The sequence below is a fragment of the Bubalus bubalis genome, chromosome 3, assembly GCF_019923935.1.
Source record: "Bubalus bubalis isolate 160015118507 breed Murrah chromosome 3, NDDB_SH_1, whole genome shotgun sequence".
NCBI lineage: Eukaryota > Metazoa > Chordata > Mammalia > Artiodactyla > Bovidae > Bubalus > Bubalus bubalis.
Genome location: NC_059159.1, coordinates 41,810,834 through 41,827,746, shown reverse-complemented (window position 1 = coordinate 41,827,746; position 16,913 = coordinate 41,810,834). Strand labels below are relative to the sequence as shown.

At 42.0% G+C, this 16,913-nt stretch overlaps 1 protein-coding gene and 1 long non-coding RNA gene across 11 annotated transcripts in view; one reads left to right on the top strand and one right to left on the bottom strand.

Annotated features, from left to right (window-relative positions):
- Positions 1 to 4,923: 4,923 nt before the first annotated feature.
- The window catches only part of SLC6A4 (solute carrier family 6 member 4), a 33,085-nt gene continuing 21,095 nt past the window's right edge, over positions 4,924 to 16,913 (bottom strand). For all 10 annotated transcript variants that reach the window (XM_025280935.3, XM_025280936.3, XM_025280941.3 and 7 more), the window contains 5 exons: positions 16,365 to 16,496; positions 15,249 to 15,348; positions 13,854 to 13,954; positions 9,972 to 10,139; positions 4,924 to 5,679 (listed from right to left, as the gene is read on the bottom strand). In XM_025280935.3, the coding sequence (XP_025136720.2) occupies positions 5,605 to 5,679; positions 9,972 to 10,139; positions 13,854 to 13,954; positions 15,249 to 15,348; positions 16,365 to 16,496 (576 nt within the window). In that variant the 3' untranslated portion in view covers positions 4,924 to 5,604. The remainder of the gene's footprint in view (positions 5,680 to 9,971; positions 10,140 to 13,853; positions 13,955 to 15,248; positions 15,349 to 16,364; positions 16,497 to 16,913) is intronic.
- Positions 5,675 to 16,370, top strand: LOC112583768. Its single transcript, XR_003107974.3, has 3 exons — positions 5,675 to 7,951; positions 11,289 to 11,505; positions 13,824 to 16,370. It is a non-coding gene; the product is annotated as an uncharacterized LOC112583768 (long non-coding RNA).

The window sequence follows — 16,913 nt, the reverse complement described above, 5'->3', positions numbered from 1 at the left end:
CCGATTCTTTGCGACTCCATGACTTTAGCACACCAGATTCCTCTGTCCACAGAATTCTCCAGGCAAAAATACTGTAGTGGGTTGCCATTTCCTTTTCCAGGGAATCTTCCCAACCCAGGGATTGAACCCGGGTCTCCTGCATTGTGGGTAGATTCTTTACCATCTGAGCCACCAGGGAAACCTGGTATCTGTGAAAGTACATTATAAACTGAAGCTCTACACAGATTATAATAATTCATTTTGCTTTACTGAAATTTAATATTTCTAATTCTAGGTACTTTTGATGCTAAGTATTTGCAGATCACATGCAGTGATATTTTGGGGGATGTTTTGACAATACACAGTTAAGATTTTTCTTTTAACCTTAAGAGTTTGGAAGGGATTTTTGTTTCATTCTGTTTTTTTCTTCTTTTTAATGAGACAGTCTATTCATCATGATGTTAAGAGTTACTACAGTAGCAGTTAACAACAAAAGGCATTTACTGATGTCTTAAAATATAACTTGGAACATCTGTGACTAAATTGTATAAATGAGTACATGGGCATTTTATGCATCTTAAAGAAGGGACTCTTTATTTTGTATAAATCAGGTTTAATTCTGTCACTGAAGTTTCAATGTTTCATGAAAAAAATAACATTGGACAATTTCATATAACCACAGTTGACAGAGGTGAATAGTAGAAAATATTTATTTATTCTTAGCTATAAATAATGTGGAAGAAGAAACTAAAGATGAGGAAAATGAAGTACCATTTATATAATTCAGTTAACTGTATATAGTCCAGAATTTGAAGCACCCCATTGATACTTTCGGGGCTTCCCTCGTAGCTCAGTTGGTAAAGAATCTGCCTGCAATGCAGGAGACCACGGTTTGATCCCTGCCTTGGGAAGATCCCCTGGAGGAAGACATGGCAACCCACTCCCAGTATTCTTTCCTGGAGAATTCCCAAGGACAGAGGAGCCCGGCAGGCTACAGTCCATGGTGTTGCAAGAGTCGGACACAACTTAGCGATTAAATCACTACCATTGATATGTTCAACACAAAGTATCCTGAAAATGTTTTTTTTCTTTTTGTAAATCAGATGATATTTAAATGCTACTGGAGAAATAACTGCAAATTCTTATTTTACATAAGTCCCTAATTTTATCCTTTAAACTTTGCATTTTTCATGTATCAAGTTTTAAGATAAGGTATACTTCTAATATTAGAATTCGAGTAAGAATCAAGTAGCTTTTTTTAAAAATTAGCAAATATTCTTGTTTATGGAAATTTAGGTATTTGGGGCTTCCCTGGTGGCTCAGATGGTAAAGAATCCACCTGCTGTGCAGGAAACCTGGGTTCAATCCCTGGGTTGGGAAGATCCCCTGGAGATGTGGGATCAGTGGGAGAGGGGAACATCTACCCACTCCAGTATTCTGGCCTGGAGAATCTCATGGGCAGAGGAGCCTGGCAGGCTTCAGTCCATGGGAATGCAAAGAGTTGGACACAACTGACGTACTAACACTTTCCCTTTCATTCATTCCTTTATTGTCAACATTTCTCTGAGAGGTTTGTTTGATATATGTCACTTTCACTTCAGGCATTTTAAGCCTAGAGATGGGCTAGCTCCTCTTTCCTAAATATTTGTTTGAACTGTCAGTGTTTACAATTTGTTAGATTATCTACTATAATTATAGTCTTCAGTTGTAGAACTGAAGGACTGAAATCACCTGTTCTCTCTCCTAAATGATAAGGTTCTTAGTTTAGCAGACATAAAACTTTTCTGATGACGTGCTCCACCAGTGCACACTGGTTCCAAAGTAGATTTGGCCAGGGAAGATAATCTCTTTGATAAGGAAGTAAAAACTTGATTGGTGGTAGAACAGTTTGGTATGGATATTATGAGGTGGTGTTAAGAGAAATACAAGCTTAAATTTCAATTGAAATATATTGTGAATCATTACAAAATTTGTTTTGATACACCTAATGTAGAAACAGTACTGAATGGATTCCAACTATATGTTACACAAGCAAAGGCATACTTAAGATTCCATCTTTTCCATTGTAGTAAATGCCTGTTAAAAAATTGAGAGGAGTATTATGTCATTCTAGGAAAGGAAATATTTCTTCAGAAATTTCTAGATCCCAGGAAGAGTAGAGAAAGTAAGTAGGTTTGTTTCTGCCCTCTAATGTAGTTATCTGAACTTTAAAACATTGTTCCATCATTGAAATTTAGAGACAGTTAACGAATGAGGGGGAAAGATGATACTATAAAAGTAACAAAAAAAAGATTTAGAGCTTTTGAAATAGTTCTTCCATGGAACTAAACAAGACACATTTTAATATAGATCACTGACTTATCTGTGATATTGGAGAAAAAAATTTAGAATGTTTCACCAGGAAAGCTTTCTACAGTATAGGGATATACCTTGTCTTAATGTTTTGTTTTGTTTTTTTTAATATTTGGATTTATAAATTTCAGTCTCCAGCATGCTTTGCAAGCACTTTCTAAATTTACCTTCCTAATTTAGAGCCTTCTGTGTAACTCTCCTTGTAAGTACCAGGTGAGCTCCATGATGACTGAAGTATACAACTTCCTACTTGGCGTAGAACTGTTTTGTTTTCATTGGTTTATGGTGATGACAGGTTGTAATAGTCTCTTTGAGGGATCTACTGCTCTTCCCAACTGTCTCTGACCAAAAAAATGGAGAAAATGCCTTCTGAATACTGCCTTATTTTAATGATATCTTAAGCACCAGGTGTTGATTTATGAGCCGAAAGACATGCTATGAAAGGAACCAGGCATGGATTGTACCATTGGATAGCTAATGATTGTCTTAAGATGCATAAGAACAGCACAGTTAAGCCGCTGCATTCCGTGGTTTTAAGCTTTGCTTTGATGGTCACCTCCAAATCAACTGTACAACAGATAGAACATACCAGGTCAGTCTTTCCTACTTTTCAGAGAGAACATAGTTCTAATTCTAGGGGAATAATCTCCCTTTTTAAGGAGATTTGGGGTGGAGAAGTTAAGTGGAAATTTGTACTTCAAAGTTTGGTATTGGTGGCACCAAATTAACAAGCTGCATAAAAAGGATGGTGAGAGAGTGACTAATCTCACAGAATCACTTTGCCTTACTTTGAGATTCATTATTTGATTTGTCATTATATGATTTTGGAGCTAATACATTGATTGGGTGGATTTGTAGGGGTCTTTGCTTCCATCTCCGGATGGGGCAGCCAGGGCAGTGAATTTAGGTTACAAGTCATGCATTCCACACAACAAATGGAATAAGTTTTAAATGGGTCTCAAGTTTTTTGGAATGGAGATAAATTGTTTGGACTCCATTACATATCAACATGTAGGAACAATCTCAATCAACTGAATTGGCCTCCATTATTTTGTTGTGTCTTGTCTGTTCCCTATTTCTTACTAGTAAATTACAGAAAAGAAATTAACTTCAGCACTTTACAGTTCATTCCATTTTTATTTTTTCCTTTTATGTAAATGCTACATTAGATGTAAAAGGTCTTTAAAAGATTATTTTAAAGTTGGTCTACCAACTAAGTTTTCCTTAAAAAATATTCAGAGTAGTATTGATTAATAGGAATCAAGTAAATGCAGACTATACTGAAGAGAGATCTTGGATTTTTTTAAAGTCTAGTGACATTTGAAAATTTTCAAAACACCTGTATAACACCTGGCTTGACAAAACTCTTTGTTTGAAAAAGTGCTGTTTAAAAAATGGTGTCTTTGGAAAATGTATAAGTGTGTGTGAGAGGGGGAGAATCCATATAAAGCAAGTTCTTAAAATTTGCAAAGCTATTTACCACCAAATACACTGCCACTTGTATCACCTCTCTCCTTTCAGCACCCTAGAAAGCAAAGAGAATGGACATAAGGTAGCAAGAAGGAATGAAAAGGCAAAGATAAGGCAGGTCACCAAGAGTCATTTTAAATCCCCCTCCTCTTTTCCTCTGATAATTTGGGAAATTTCTCAGCAGCTGACATCTATGGGGAAAATACCCCACTGGGGAAAGCAGGGAATCAGAAATAGAAGGATGTAGTGGAATACAGGAAGGTGGCTGGGGATTATTGTTGGGGAAAGGAAGTCAAGGGAGAAAGATCTATAATTGGATGAAATTAGGCCTCTACTATAGGGATCTTCTTTCTGTACGGTTGTTAGGATTGAATTAGATTCATGTAGAGGACTGATGTGAAACGGGGCCAGAAGATTGAGTCCTTTTATCATTGACTAGGCTTTACTGCCTTTAAGGTTTTGGTTAAGGAATTGTCACTACAAGGTAAAATTTGCTTCTCTACCTATGCATCTGAGTGTCCCAAGCCACTGAATTCACATTTACTAGATCTGTATTAAGGGTTTTATGTGGTTTTATTAACTTAAGTGTCCCTTTTCCAATCAGCCTTATTTAGACACAATCTTGAAAATTATCTGGAGGGCCCACTATCCTGATGGCCACCCAGGAAAAGTCAAGGAGTTGGGAGAAGGTTTACTTACCAGACTCTCTAAATTACTTTTGGATTGAGGATGACCTTGGTTTAGGTCAGGGTGTCAGACCTCTACACCCTGTGAGAATTAGATTTATCTACTCTTCACAAAGCAAAATAACCTTAGTGGTCAAACTCAGGCATTTGAAGTAGACAGAGCTTAAACCAGATAGCCAACTGAACACTGAAGATGCATTTATCAATATTCATCTTCAGAGTAGTTCACAGCCAAGCCACAGTGACTAATGAAATAGGCCAGATTAGCCTGTGGACTTGTTACCCTGTATGTTTAGTAGAGAGAGACAGGAAGATGGCAGTAAAGTGCAGCAAATACTAAAGGCCAGCCCATAGAGGAAAGCATATGGGCTAAAGCAGTGTCCTTGGAATAGGTGGCAGAGCCTGTCATAGTCATTATACCCTTCAAATAATAACATACATACAAATTTCAGTAGGTGGAATTTGTTAATGTAAAAAAAAACTAGAGGGAATTCATATAGTTTGTAATGGGTAAGGATACACTGGAACAGTTGTACACACAGACACACATGCTCACACATACACATTATTTTTTCAATTTAGCTTCTTAAATCTTCCTCTCCTGATTCCACAGCAGCACACAGGTTATGGGGTTCTAATAGACTCCAGCTATAGGATTCTCTGCTACTCAGAAAACATGGCTAGCAAGACAGTATCCCTGTTTTTTCCTACATGGTTTATGCAGTCATGAGCAGTTGAAATCTTTGGAAGCAAACGATATTAGATACTGATGATCATAAGAAGGAATGACACAGGAGACTTTAACAGACTTGATCCTAAACTAGTCCTAATGACAACATGGTGGTTTTCATACACAGCTTCACACATTCAAAGCAGTTCACTTTAGCTGCATCACAGAGCCTAACGTGGTAACATGTCCCGGAGATGTCACACGAAGTGACTGGAGGCCGAAAGAATCTGGGCACCGTAGTCTTTTGGGACTGTGTCTCTATGAAGAAGGCCCTTCCATTGATAGGCTTAGCCGGAAACTCATTGACTTAGAGGGAGAAGGCGATGTGTGATTTGTCAGGACTGGAGGAAGAGGTTATTGGGAAGCCATCTTCCTTTTGTTGATGTTTTACACAGCATTCAGGCGGATGTCCCCACAGGGAATTTCTGTCGGTGTTTCTGGGGTGATACCTTTAATAATACGCTGTTAGGAAGAAGATATGATGTTATAAATATTCTTGTAATTTAAAGCTTAAAGTTTTTTTCAACATTAATATTAAAGGTTAAATAGCATTTAAATGGTGGTTAATAGTAAATTGGAATAGTTTTATTGACTTTTGTTAAGAAAGGAATCCCGGGGCTTCCCTGGCAGTCCAGTGGTGAAGACTACGCTTTCACTGCAGGGGGTGCAGGTTTGATCCCTGGTCGGGGAAGTTCTACATGCCATGAGGTACAGCCAAAGAAAGAAATTTAAAAACGAAAGGAATCCCTAATTTGTTTGTTCTCAAATATGGGTAGAAATGCCATATAAAGGAACTATATAAAAGCATCTGTAAACTAAAAAGTCACTTTAACACTAATAGGAGAAAATGATGACCCTTGAATAGAACCAATGCTGGCCCATAACATGCCTTTGATGGTCTGGGAAAGGACATCCTTTTCTCTGGGCAGAGGAGGCTTCATGTGGCCCACAGGGCTTGGGGAGCAGAGTGAGCACTGGATTCTGGTTCCCCCCACCTCAGCCAGGCTCCTTGTGCCCTGCATACACATTACAGGCACAGTGGATAGTGCTATCAGTCACTGGAACAGCCAAGATGTAACTGCCTTAATGAATTCACCTGTAGTTAGTTCATACAAGGGTGCAAATTATTACATAATTTTAAAAGATGTGCCCATTCAAATCATCATTCCTAAAGCAATCTCATTTTGACATAGTACTCATTACAGGGAAAAGACTGAGAATTTTTACCATAGAAACAGCTGGGGTGCACAGAAGCTTTGAGACAGATCTGAAATATGCTTGGGTTTGGGTATCAAATATACAGCCTGCCTTGTAAAACTTAGCATCAGGGTGATGTGAAGCAGCTCAGAGATGTGGGGAGCACTGCAGAGGTTTAGGAAAGAAAATACTCAGGTGCTCAGTAAAATTGATGGCCAAAAGTCTGAACCTATGGTTAGCAAAGCAAAATTGGATCTGAAAGTATATTTTGATTTATTGATTTTAGGTGAAGCTCTGCTACCTGTCCTTTTATTTTGGATTGAAAAGTATGTGGTCCCCTTAATCTTTTTTATTTCTTGGTTCTGGGAGTTATCCTTCTTTAAGGAGCAGGGCCTATGGAATTTTAAAAGTTCCCATTCTCATAGGTAATGAAATTCACAAAATTGTACATGTTGTGTTCCTGATGACCATAATGAAACCTCACCCTGGGAATCCATTTAAAAAGGAGGTACTACAGTGTTCATCAGTTACCTGGACATGTCTAGTCATAGAAAGCAAATTTTCACAAACCATTCTTTCCCAAAGATGAATCTGTAACCCATAACTGATAAAGGAGAATTAGGCCTTTTGAGAACTGGACACATCACTCTAGTCTTCAGTGAAGCTATACTGTGCAGAGAAAGAAGAGCAGTCAGGCGTATGGCAGAGGCAAGACCCACAGTGAAAAACACAAAAGGTTTTGTGCTCTAACCTCTACTTGCCCATTCTGCTGCCCTTCTGACTGCTCATTTCCCAAAAGGCCAGGTCCACTTATTTCCCATATTTGGGCAGCAGTCCAGTTGCCAGACTACTACTGCTCTCAAAATTTGCCAGTCCCTGGCCTTCTGCAAGGTGATCATGCAAGCACTGGATCACTGTTACCATCTTCATGATTTTATTAGCGACCATATTCCCAGTGTCTTTCTGCAGGTCACTAAGGGCTTCTCTGACAGTCACCTAATCCAGGCGATGACTCCAACCTTGAGACCTCCAGGTTGCAGATGCCTGTGACAGGCTCTAAATTACAGGTGAGCAGGTGGTGACTTACTCCACAAACTCCAGCCTTGTATGTGGCTAGGGCCCAGAAGAGTTACGAAATTTACTTTACTCTTAGTCTTTTTTTAAAAAAAAAAAAAACCAAAATGTCATATGAGTTCTCCCTCCCTCATACATAGAATGTTACAGACCATAAAGTCTGGTATTCACAAAAAAATTAATAGTCCCTTGGGGTGCTTGGCAAAAACATGCTTTATTCCTCTCAGAAACTAAGCATGCATATAGGCATGTTAAGGCTTTTCAGAAGTCCTGTTGTAAAGAGACCTATTTAACTTTGCCTTAATCCAGCATTCTGCAGAATTATTTGACCATGTAACATTTCCCCAGCAGTAACACTTAATTGATATCCCATGGAACTACAGCTCCTTATAACACACTTTGGAAATGTTAATCCAGTTCAGTGAGCACATGTTAAAGATGAAGAAACTAAGACCCAGAGAAGGTAAGTGACTTGCCATAGTCTTTTCCCTCCCAGGCCCCCTTGACTGGCTGTATCGTGATGCTTCCTAACCCACTGTTTCCCATCTGGTGGCCCTGCATTCAGCCTTCTCCTCTACTACTAATTGAGCTCTCTAATTGTACACCTTTGGGTAGCATTTCCTTGTGGCCAACGGGAATTTGCAAGAAAGATGACCAAGACTTGAGGTACAGTCTGTGACCAAAGAATACTGAAATGTATTGACCTGAATGCTCAACCCTGACCTTGGCCTCTGGGTTTGGTCAGCGGGGTCAGTGGGCTGTCATGACTGCCATAAAGAACAGCCTGAAGGAGCAGACACAGTGGCTATGGCCTGAGCATATATTTCAGACAACACCAGAATCCACGGCCCTCTGGGAGAAATGAGGTTGTAATAGGGCTGTTATGGGAGTAGGAAATTAGTAACTCCTTGCAGAGTTCTATTCACCTAGAATTCAGTTTTTCTATTTGCAAAAAGAAGCAATCTCAGTTCTCAGAAAAGAGGTGCTATGTAATTGCCTCAGGCTCTCACTTCATGTTTCTTATGAAATGTTTTGGGAAGATGAGTGTGATAAACTCATATTTGAGTTTTGCCTCTAAGAACCCACAGACTAGCCCAGCTCTGATCTCAGGTTGTTAGAGAGCACATCCCTCTAGCTTTCCCCCAAATACCACTTTTCACCTTTGAGCTCACCTCTGACAAAAGCACCCACCCACGGACTTCTGTAAGCAGCCTCTTCTTCAGGCCCTCCTGCCACAGTACCCTCGCTGTGGCATGAAACACAACCAAGCAAGTAACGACCCAGCATTTTCAATTTTGCTAACATTGCTGGGAATCCTGGTGGCCCGAACTACTAACTCTGACAGCACAGGATGAAAAGTGACAACTCGTCTCCCTAACCTCTAGAGCCAATGTCTACATCCGCAAACCATTAGTACCCTGAGGACACAAAAGAGAAGCTGCACCTAAAAATGAAAGGGCATTGGACCAAAACCCAGAAGCCCTGGATTCTGAGCCTCGCTGTACTGTGCGTCCCTATGCAAGTCACTGAAATAGGGAAACCGTGAGCAGCATTATTCCCAGATTCAGTATCTTTGCTAAGGATACCTGCCCATCTGCCTCACGAAGTATTTTGATAACAAAGTAAGATAATCTACATGAAGATACTGTAAAATATACACAATCTTATACAAATTGTAAGGTTCTGTTATTGAAATTTTTACAGCACACTATTCATTTACTGACACAAATCCTGCTATTATAGTGGCAGCTTTTTTTTTTTTAAGCTAAAACTATGATATTATTGGGCTTCCCTAGTAGCTCAGATGGTAAAGCATCCACTTGCAATGCAGGAGACCTGGGTTTGATCCCTGCGTCAGGAAGATCCCCTGGAGAAGGGAATGGCAATCCACTCCAGTACTCTTGCCTAGAGAATCCCATGGACAGAGGAGCCTGGTGGGCTACAGTCCACGGGGTCTCAAAAAGCCGGACACGACTGAGTGACTAACACACACGCACATAATATTGTTGTCACATCCTTATTTAGTGATGATTTTTGAAATAGCCCTTATCACATTGCTGTTAGAAAAGTGACCACAGACATTTTCCACCGTAATCTCTACTTAAGTGGATTTAAAGTAAATCCACTTAAATCAAATTTGTGTTATTGCTCCAGACACCACTGATCTGATGTCTGTGCTCAATGGAATGCAGGAGGCAAAGCAGTTTCCTAATATGTTTAGAATGCTATATACCAGGCTGTGCACTGTGGTGCATCCAGACAACAGCTCAGTCATTCACCTTCATACTTGAGGCTTATGGGAAATGCCCTGAGATGACAGTGGCAGCTATCAGAGGCTACATAATGATGTAGGTATATGATTATATAAGGCTGAGAGCCTCTTGGTGAATCCTTGCGGTGGACTTCTCTCCTTTGAGTAGAGCATAAGAACCCTTTTCTTCCCAAACAACTACCAGTCTACACACACACTGACTAGCACATACCTCCTTAAGTGTCCCTGGAGTGACAATCAGCCGATAGGTTATATATGTGGGGATGCAGATGAAAGATGAGGTTCCTATGCAGTAACCCAGGATGATGCTCCACCGAGGATAATCATACTGGAAAAGTCGTAGCTGTGGTGGGCTCATCAAAAAACTGCAGATGATGAACTAAAACAGAAAGTTCAAGAAACATTAAAAAATTTTCACAACACCCGCACAGAGACAGTCCTGATACCACAGAAAGTGAAGTGAAGTGAAAGTGGCTCAGTTGTGTCCGACTCTGCAACCCCATGGACTGACTATACAGTCCATGGAATTCTCCAGGCCAGGATACTGGAGTGGGTAGTCTTTCCCTTATCCAAGGGATCTTCCCAACCCAGGGATTGAACCCAGGTCTCCCGCATTGCAGGCGGATTCTTGACCTGCTGAGCCACTGGAGAAGCCACCAATGCTAAAGGGAAGAAAATTTCAGGAAATTGCCTAAGGGTGAGATATGCTAGATTGATCTCTTGACACAAAGAAGTCACTAATTTCTGTGCCTCAACTGCAAACAAGGAAGGGCTTATCTTGATTTTTCCTCCCCAACCCCCACCTCAACCCCTACAGTAGGGATGCCAAGGCCTCAGGGAGTTATTGAGGGGAAATACAAAGGAGAAGAGACTGGCACCCATCAGGCATAGTTCAGGCCCCAGTTTTTCAGATGGTGGAGGAATAAACTGGGCAACCTCTCCACGGCTCCTGCCAGTCCTAGGGCTTCATCTCTCTCTCTGCTTTGTTTTTATTTATTTCCCCCTGCATTTCTCTGCTGATCGTTTTTGGTGAGATGGAAGGCACCTACGTCCAGGAGACACAATAAGGTTCTCAAGACCTGGAGCGGATGCAGACTCCTGAGCACCTGTTTCTTCTCTCCCCTCTCTTTATATTAACCCCAAGCTAAGGACTAGGGTTTCAACAAGGCTGGCTCTGCCACGAGGCATCTTGACAACAAATGCCTGCCTGCCACCGGCCTGTGTAATGAAAGGAATAATGGAAGGAAACAGCAGCTTAATACACTTTTTACTTGAAAATTCAGTGAAGATTTCAACCAAGAAAAATTTCACACTGTGCTCCCAACACTCAGTTTATGAGTCTTCTTATTTCAGTTTGTTTTCCAGAGAGAGCGTAAATGCCAGTTTTTGCCTAGTAACCACTGTGCCGAAATCGTTATTGCTCTTGATTTAATTTTATCTTATTATTTCATAGTCATAAAAAAGACAGTAATGTAAATTATTTGTGTGGTTAAATGTCTATTTTTATCTTTTTTTTCTTTGTCCTCAGGTAATAAAAATGGGAAACTGTTAAACACACATCCATCTTCAGCACAGTACTATTCCTAAGTCCAGGAAGAAGCTTTCAAAACGAGCCTGGCCATTCGCGAACCTTTCTCCAGACAGACTCTCCTCAGCCCCAGCCCCGGCTACTAAGAAAGGTGATTTTGGAACAGGGAAACGTAGTGTCTGGTCAGGAGCTGTAACACGTCTCATCTTGGTGTCAGGTGTGTGGAACCTCACGCGGTCCAGGGAGGCTGCAAGCTCTCACTGTGGCCACCAAGTATTGCTCCAGACACCCCACCTCCTCTTGCTCATTTACAGTATTTTCTTTTTCATAACTTGGCTTCAATGAAAAAGAATATTTTAAGTAAGCTACTCATTGTTTACCTAAAGCAGCCTTAAAAAGCCCAGAGCAAGGGATCTGTTAAGTAAACCCAGAAGTGGAGGACAGATTTGCCTCCTCTTAATTGTGCCCTGAAGCACCTTTAGAAGAAGTGAGTATAGTGAACGTCACAGAAATTATGTCACGTGCCTGAACCCAGATCTGTACCTGGATTTTACTGGCACAGAAACTCACTGATTGTAGCCCAAGTGTTCACCCAGTTTGCCAGACCACCACAGAAATGAAAATACCAAAAGCATGGGGCCAGGACTAGAGTAAGGCATATGAGGTATTCACCTTGGATACAGCATTTAAGGGGGTGCCAAAATTCAGTAATCAAGAAATAATATTTTAGTGCAATACTTTAAAGAAACAAACTCTTGATAGGACCAGATTAGAGTGAGGTGAGACATGCCAAGTATATGGTCAGATCTTGTGTTTATTTAAAATGCTGGAATTTGTTCATCAGTAATTTTTTTTGCATTAGTTTTAATTTTTTTTAAATATTGCATAAAAACAGTATTTATTGGGACTTCCCTAGCTGTCCAGTGGTTAAGACTGTGCTTCCACTGCAGGGCACCTGGGTTCAATCTTTTTCTTTTCAGGGAACTACAATCCCACATGCTGCTTGGTGTGGTCAAAAAAATGATAATGATAATATTTATCGTGACTACTAGGACTTACTGTGCTGCTCATGAAGGACCTGACAGGTGTCCTAGTAATTCTGTATTCATTTTCTTAAAGATGACCCCCGCCAAAGTTCTTTAGGCATAGATCTTGAGTCCGACGTAGAATTCATTTATTGTCAAATGAGAGTGCTCAGCTCCAAGGGTTGCCTGTTTGCCCAAAGATGGATAAGCGCCCTGCTAACATCCAAGTGTGCTCTGAGGTAGCCTGGGGTAAAGTGACTCCGTGCACATCAGCAGGGATTACTCTCACTTCTTTCATTTATCTGTAACTCAATTTAGGGTGGAAGGAGCTTTTTGATCTTCTAGAGCGAGAGACTGTTCCTTCAGTCCAGCTTATTAGGATATCTGGGCCATCCATTTCCTCAGAGGACATGGATACAGCTGTGCCTTCTTTCAAAACAACTCTTTTGCATTCTTTTTGACTTTCCCAGGGCAGCCCTTTATTTTTTGTGCTTTGTGTACCTGCATGTCTCGATATTCATCTGTAAGATGGCCAGCGTGCTCATTCTTGCTTCTGTTCTGCTTCGTCTCTCTCTCTACCACAGAAGCCCTCCTTGACTTCCATTCCCTGGACACTGGAGATTTCCAAAACTAAAGCCAACTTTGCCCCGAGCAGCAGATACTCTCAGGACCAAGGGCTCTGGTATATGCTGTGGGCTCCAGTGTTCCTCTAGGTTTTGGCCTCGTAGTTCCTTATTACCCTGTCATCTTGCTGTTGCTTTTTGGTAAACTTAAAACACAATGTATTTTTAAATCCAGAGATTTTAGCTGTTTTCAGTGAGAGGGTTGGTCTGGATCACTAGTCTGCCATTACTAGAAGCAGAAGTCTTGACATAAATGGGTTATTAATTTATATTATTACCAGTGCTTCTAGATAATCTACTTAAATCCTTTCATTTGTTTTTCAAAGGAAGGAGAGACACTGGATTAGTTCCCTGAGGAAAGAAGCCATGTCTGTCTGTCAATTACTTTCATATTCTCCACGCAGGGAAGGAATGGTGCTCGGGGCTGAGACTCAGGAAAGGCAAACAAGACCCTCACCCTGGGTGTAAAACTTTAGACCAAAAACTGAACTGAGACCTGAGTTTATCTTCCATTTCCTCATTGACTGCCTGTGTAGACGTTTGATCCAATATTGAAAACCAGGGATTGAAGCTTTCAAGTATAATCATAGAAATGTCTGTTTCTCCCTTCAGCTCTGTGTTTGCTTCATATATCTTGGGGACTCTGCTGTTTTGTGTGTATAATTTATAATGATTTCATATTCATAATAAATTCACCCTTTTTCATTAAAAAAAACAGCAGTGGATATAAGTTTAGCATAAAGTCTGGCCTGGCAATTCTTGCTCAATGAATGTTATGTGTTATTATCATGCAGCAGGGAAGTGATGAAATAATGTGACAGAAGCCAGAAGAGTAGTTAACTTTCTAGGGGTGGTGGTGAGTGTTTGAGGGTGAATCTTTTCTCTAGGGCCAGAGGAGAAGGGAGATGACAACTCACCAGGAGAAACAGAGGACTGATGGCTACCCAGCAGATCTTCCAGAACCATCCAGGGCTGAAACCAAGCATTTCCTTCACATCACTGCAGAACTGATTGATGCCTACAGTCATCCAAAAGAGGAGGCGATTGACTAAGAGAGGAAACAGACTGTCCTCCTAGCCCCTAACTCAGAGAGAGCAGCAACTCTGGAATTTCTCCATAGGAAGGGTTCAGGGACACCAGTCTGGCCTGAAGGTAGGATGGCGAACATGTCACAAAAATGCTTGTTATAGCAAGCAAAGCTCTTTCTACAGAGAGTGAGAGGACTGGTGGACATTTGGGGAGGGACCTAAAGCCTCGTCTTGGTGCCCACACCACCCTTCTAGGATTTCACCATATATCTGATTTTATCCTTACTGTAGAAAAGGAAGTTGAACTTTGTCTAAAAATGTTGAACCCACTTGATAGAGACTGACTCTGACCATATGCTAGAAACTTTCAAGAGAAAATTCTAACCACACTATTGCTCATTCATATTGTCAGATCAAGATCAAGGTTCTTCTTTACAAAATAACCGGCAGGAAAGTGAGAAGTGGGAACTCTGACTGGGGAGAGATGGAGAAGGGGAAGGAAGAGCGCTCTGTGGGTGCTTCCCTGAAAGTGCCCACAGGTCTGTAGCATCACAGACTTTGAACTTGGTTCTCTGAAGTGCTGAGGGGGTGGGGGGAACTTCTTTCAAACACACAAAAAAGTCCCCAAACCAGGCCCACGTATAACTCAAAACATGGGACCCCGCCTTCTTCATGTTACGTGTAATGATGTACATGCTAAAGCTGTTGTGCTATCATAGAAACTGGGAAAATAAATATATTCAGAATGAAATAATCACTTTCTGATTTTAAAGATCTCTGAACTTGGTTTTCTTCATTTCCACTTCTGTGCCCTCCTGATCCTTGCCCATGGGCTCTTGGGATCCCTGCCCAGGGACCCATGTCAGCTTACTCTGCACTCCTGGGGGTTTCACCCTTATCAGATTCCATCCCACAGCTGGGGCAAGGGGAATAAACTGGAGGTTTTACCAAGACAGATAATCCAAACAGAAACATTCTGGCCTCTTGCCTGGAAGATAAGCTCCTAAACTGTGTCTGTCAGATCTTAAGCAACCACTATGGATAAGCTATAGGGAACCACTTCAGCCTGTCCACTGAGTAAACATTTACTCGGAAAAGTCTTCCCAGGAGCTTAGGCAATCTGTTGTACAGTCTGGAGGAAATGATGACCTGTTTCTGAAGAAGGCATGCAGGAGGTGACGTCTTGTACACTGGCCTGCCTTTCTCTGACAAATCCAGCCCTTGTGTATTCTGGTGCCTACACAGGCTGGTGTAGGAAGGATATGGTGGAAGGAAGCATCTTACCGTAGAACCAAAACACAGCAACAGCTTCAATCAGGGCCACAGTGAGCACTGCAGGTCCCGTGGCGAACTCCTCCAACAGCTTCACCACGTAGGCCCCACCCTGGAAACGAGACCACCAACTTGGTTCAAGGCCCGCTGAGGCACTGCCTCCTCTTTTCAACAGAGACAAAAAGAACTTCTTAGGATAACCCTGCAAAGTTCTCACCTTGGATCGAATACAAATACCCCAGAGCCTGCCTCTTAGACTGGCTTTGGCAGGGTAGGCAAGATCTCATCCTATCAGACTCCTCTTCCAGCCCTACCGGTCACTCTCTTGTCCGCACCCCTCCCCCCCCCCCGCCCAAAGCTTTAAAGACAAACTGAAAAACGCCTCTTGATCTACTTTCTTCAGTTTACCAAACACCTACTGTGTACTCTACCCTGGAGAATCCTGGTCCCTAAAGACTGAATCTGGGAAACTTACAACACCGGACACTGGGCCCAGTGGTCATGGTTTTGCCTCTGTCCTGAATCACAAACCCCATGGATCCTACACAGGTCCCCAAAGCCCTGCTGAAGCTCCAGAGCCATTTGGGTCATGGCCTAAAGGTAAGTTGATTTACAAAATCCGCCTTGAGTCAGGAGGATACAAGCCTGCCATGCCTGTGGGTACTGTCTGATGTACAGTTTTATAGTGTTTACCTCAGCTCCCCTCCCCCTCAAAAAGAAATCACTGGAGAAGGTCTGACTTCATCACCATTGCAACTTCTCTGGAGGAGACAACGTGACAAACCCAAGGTGCCAGCCTCCAGATATTTTGGGCAGTATTCCCAAGAAAGCAGCCGTAAGGACTGGAAATAGACTGAAAAGGCAAGTCTTAGTACTTTCTCCAGATAGAAATCTAGTTGGACTTGCTGTAAAATGCTGAACCTCCAGCTCCATGCCCAAATTCTAGAGACAGATACCGCCAAAAACAACTTTTCTCCTTCTCCGTGATGACTAACTTCTTAACAGCTGTAACAGCCTCTCCCTCTTTGGTCCTAAAGCCAGGGCTCCCTGTGGGCTGGAAAGAAAGAGCTTCGTGCAGTGTCCCAATGCCCAATGAAAAGCTGACTCTCAGTTGGGGGTTGTACTCACGAAAGTCAAGGTGACCAGGGATCCAAAGAAGCAGGTAATGACCACTCCAAGCACAAACCACTCCCGGCGCTTGGCCCAGACATGTGGAAACTCATCCAGCACAGCTGTGATCACCCCCTCCAAGCCTGCAAACTGAGTGGGGCATGCAAACAGTCATTGTGGACACTTGGGGACAAATCTACTTCCAGGACAGTGAAAAGAGGGCGGGGTTAAGATTGCCACGTGGCCTGTCAAGCTGATCGTGACCAGTTCCCCTCCTCGCTGGCCCTATCTCCATATTACCCCATCATTTAGATCCCTAAGGACACCAAGGAAAGAAAGTATAGCACACGGACAGGACTTCTTCCCATGAGGTCTCTCGGGGAGACTCTGGTTTTTCCAGAAACACCAACTCCAAGCTGAGACTCATCCCACATTAATGATATGAGTGCTGGGCCACGGAGCACTGAGACGTAAGAGGGACCTTGCCCTGGCCTTGACGTGCTGCCAGTCTGGTCAAGGGACAGAGCACAATCACAGCAGTTCACATGTGCTGAGCTCTTGACCTTG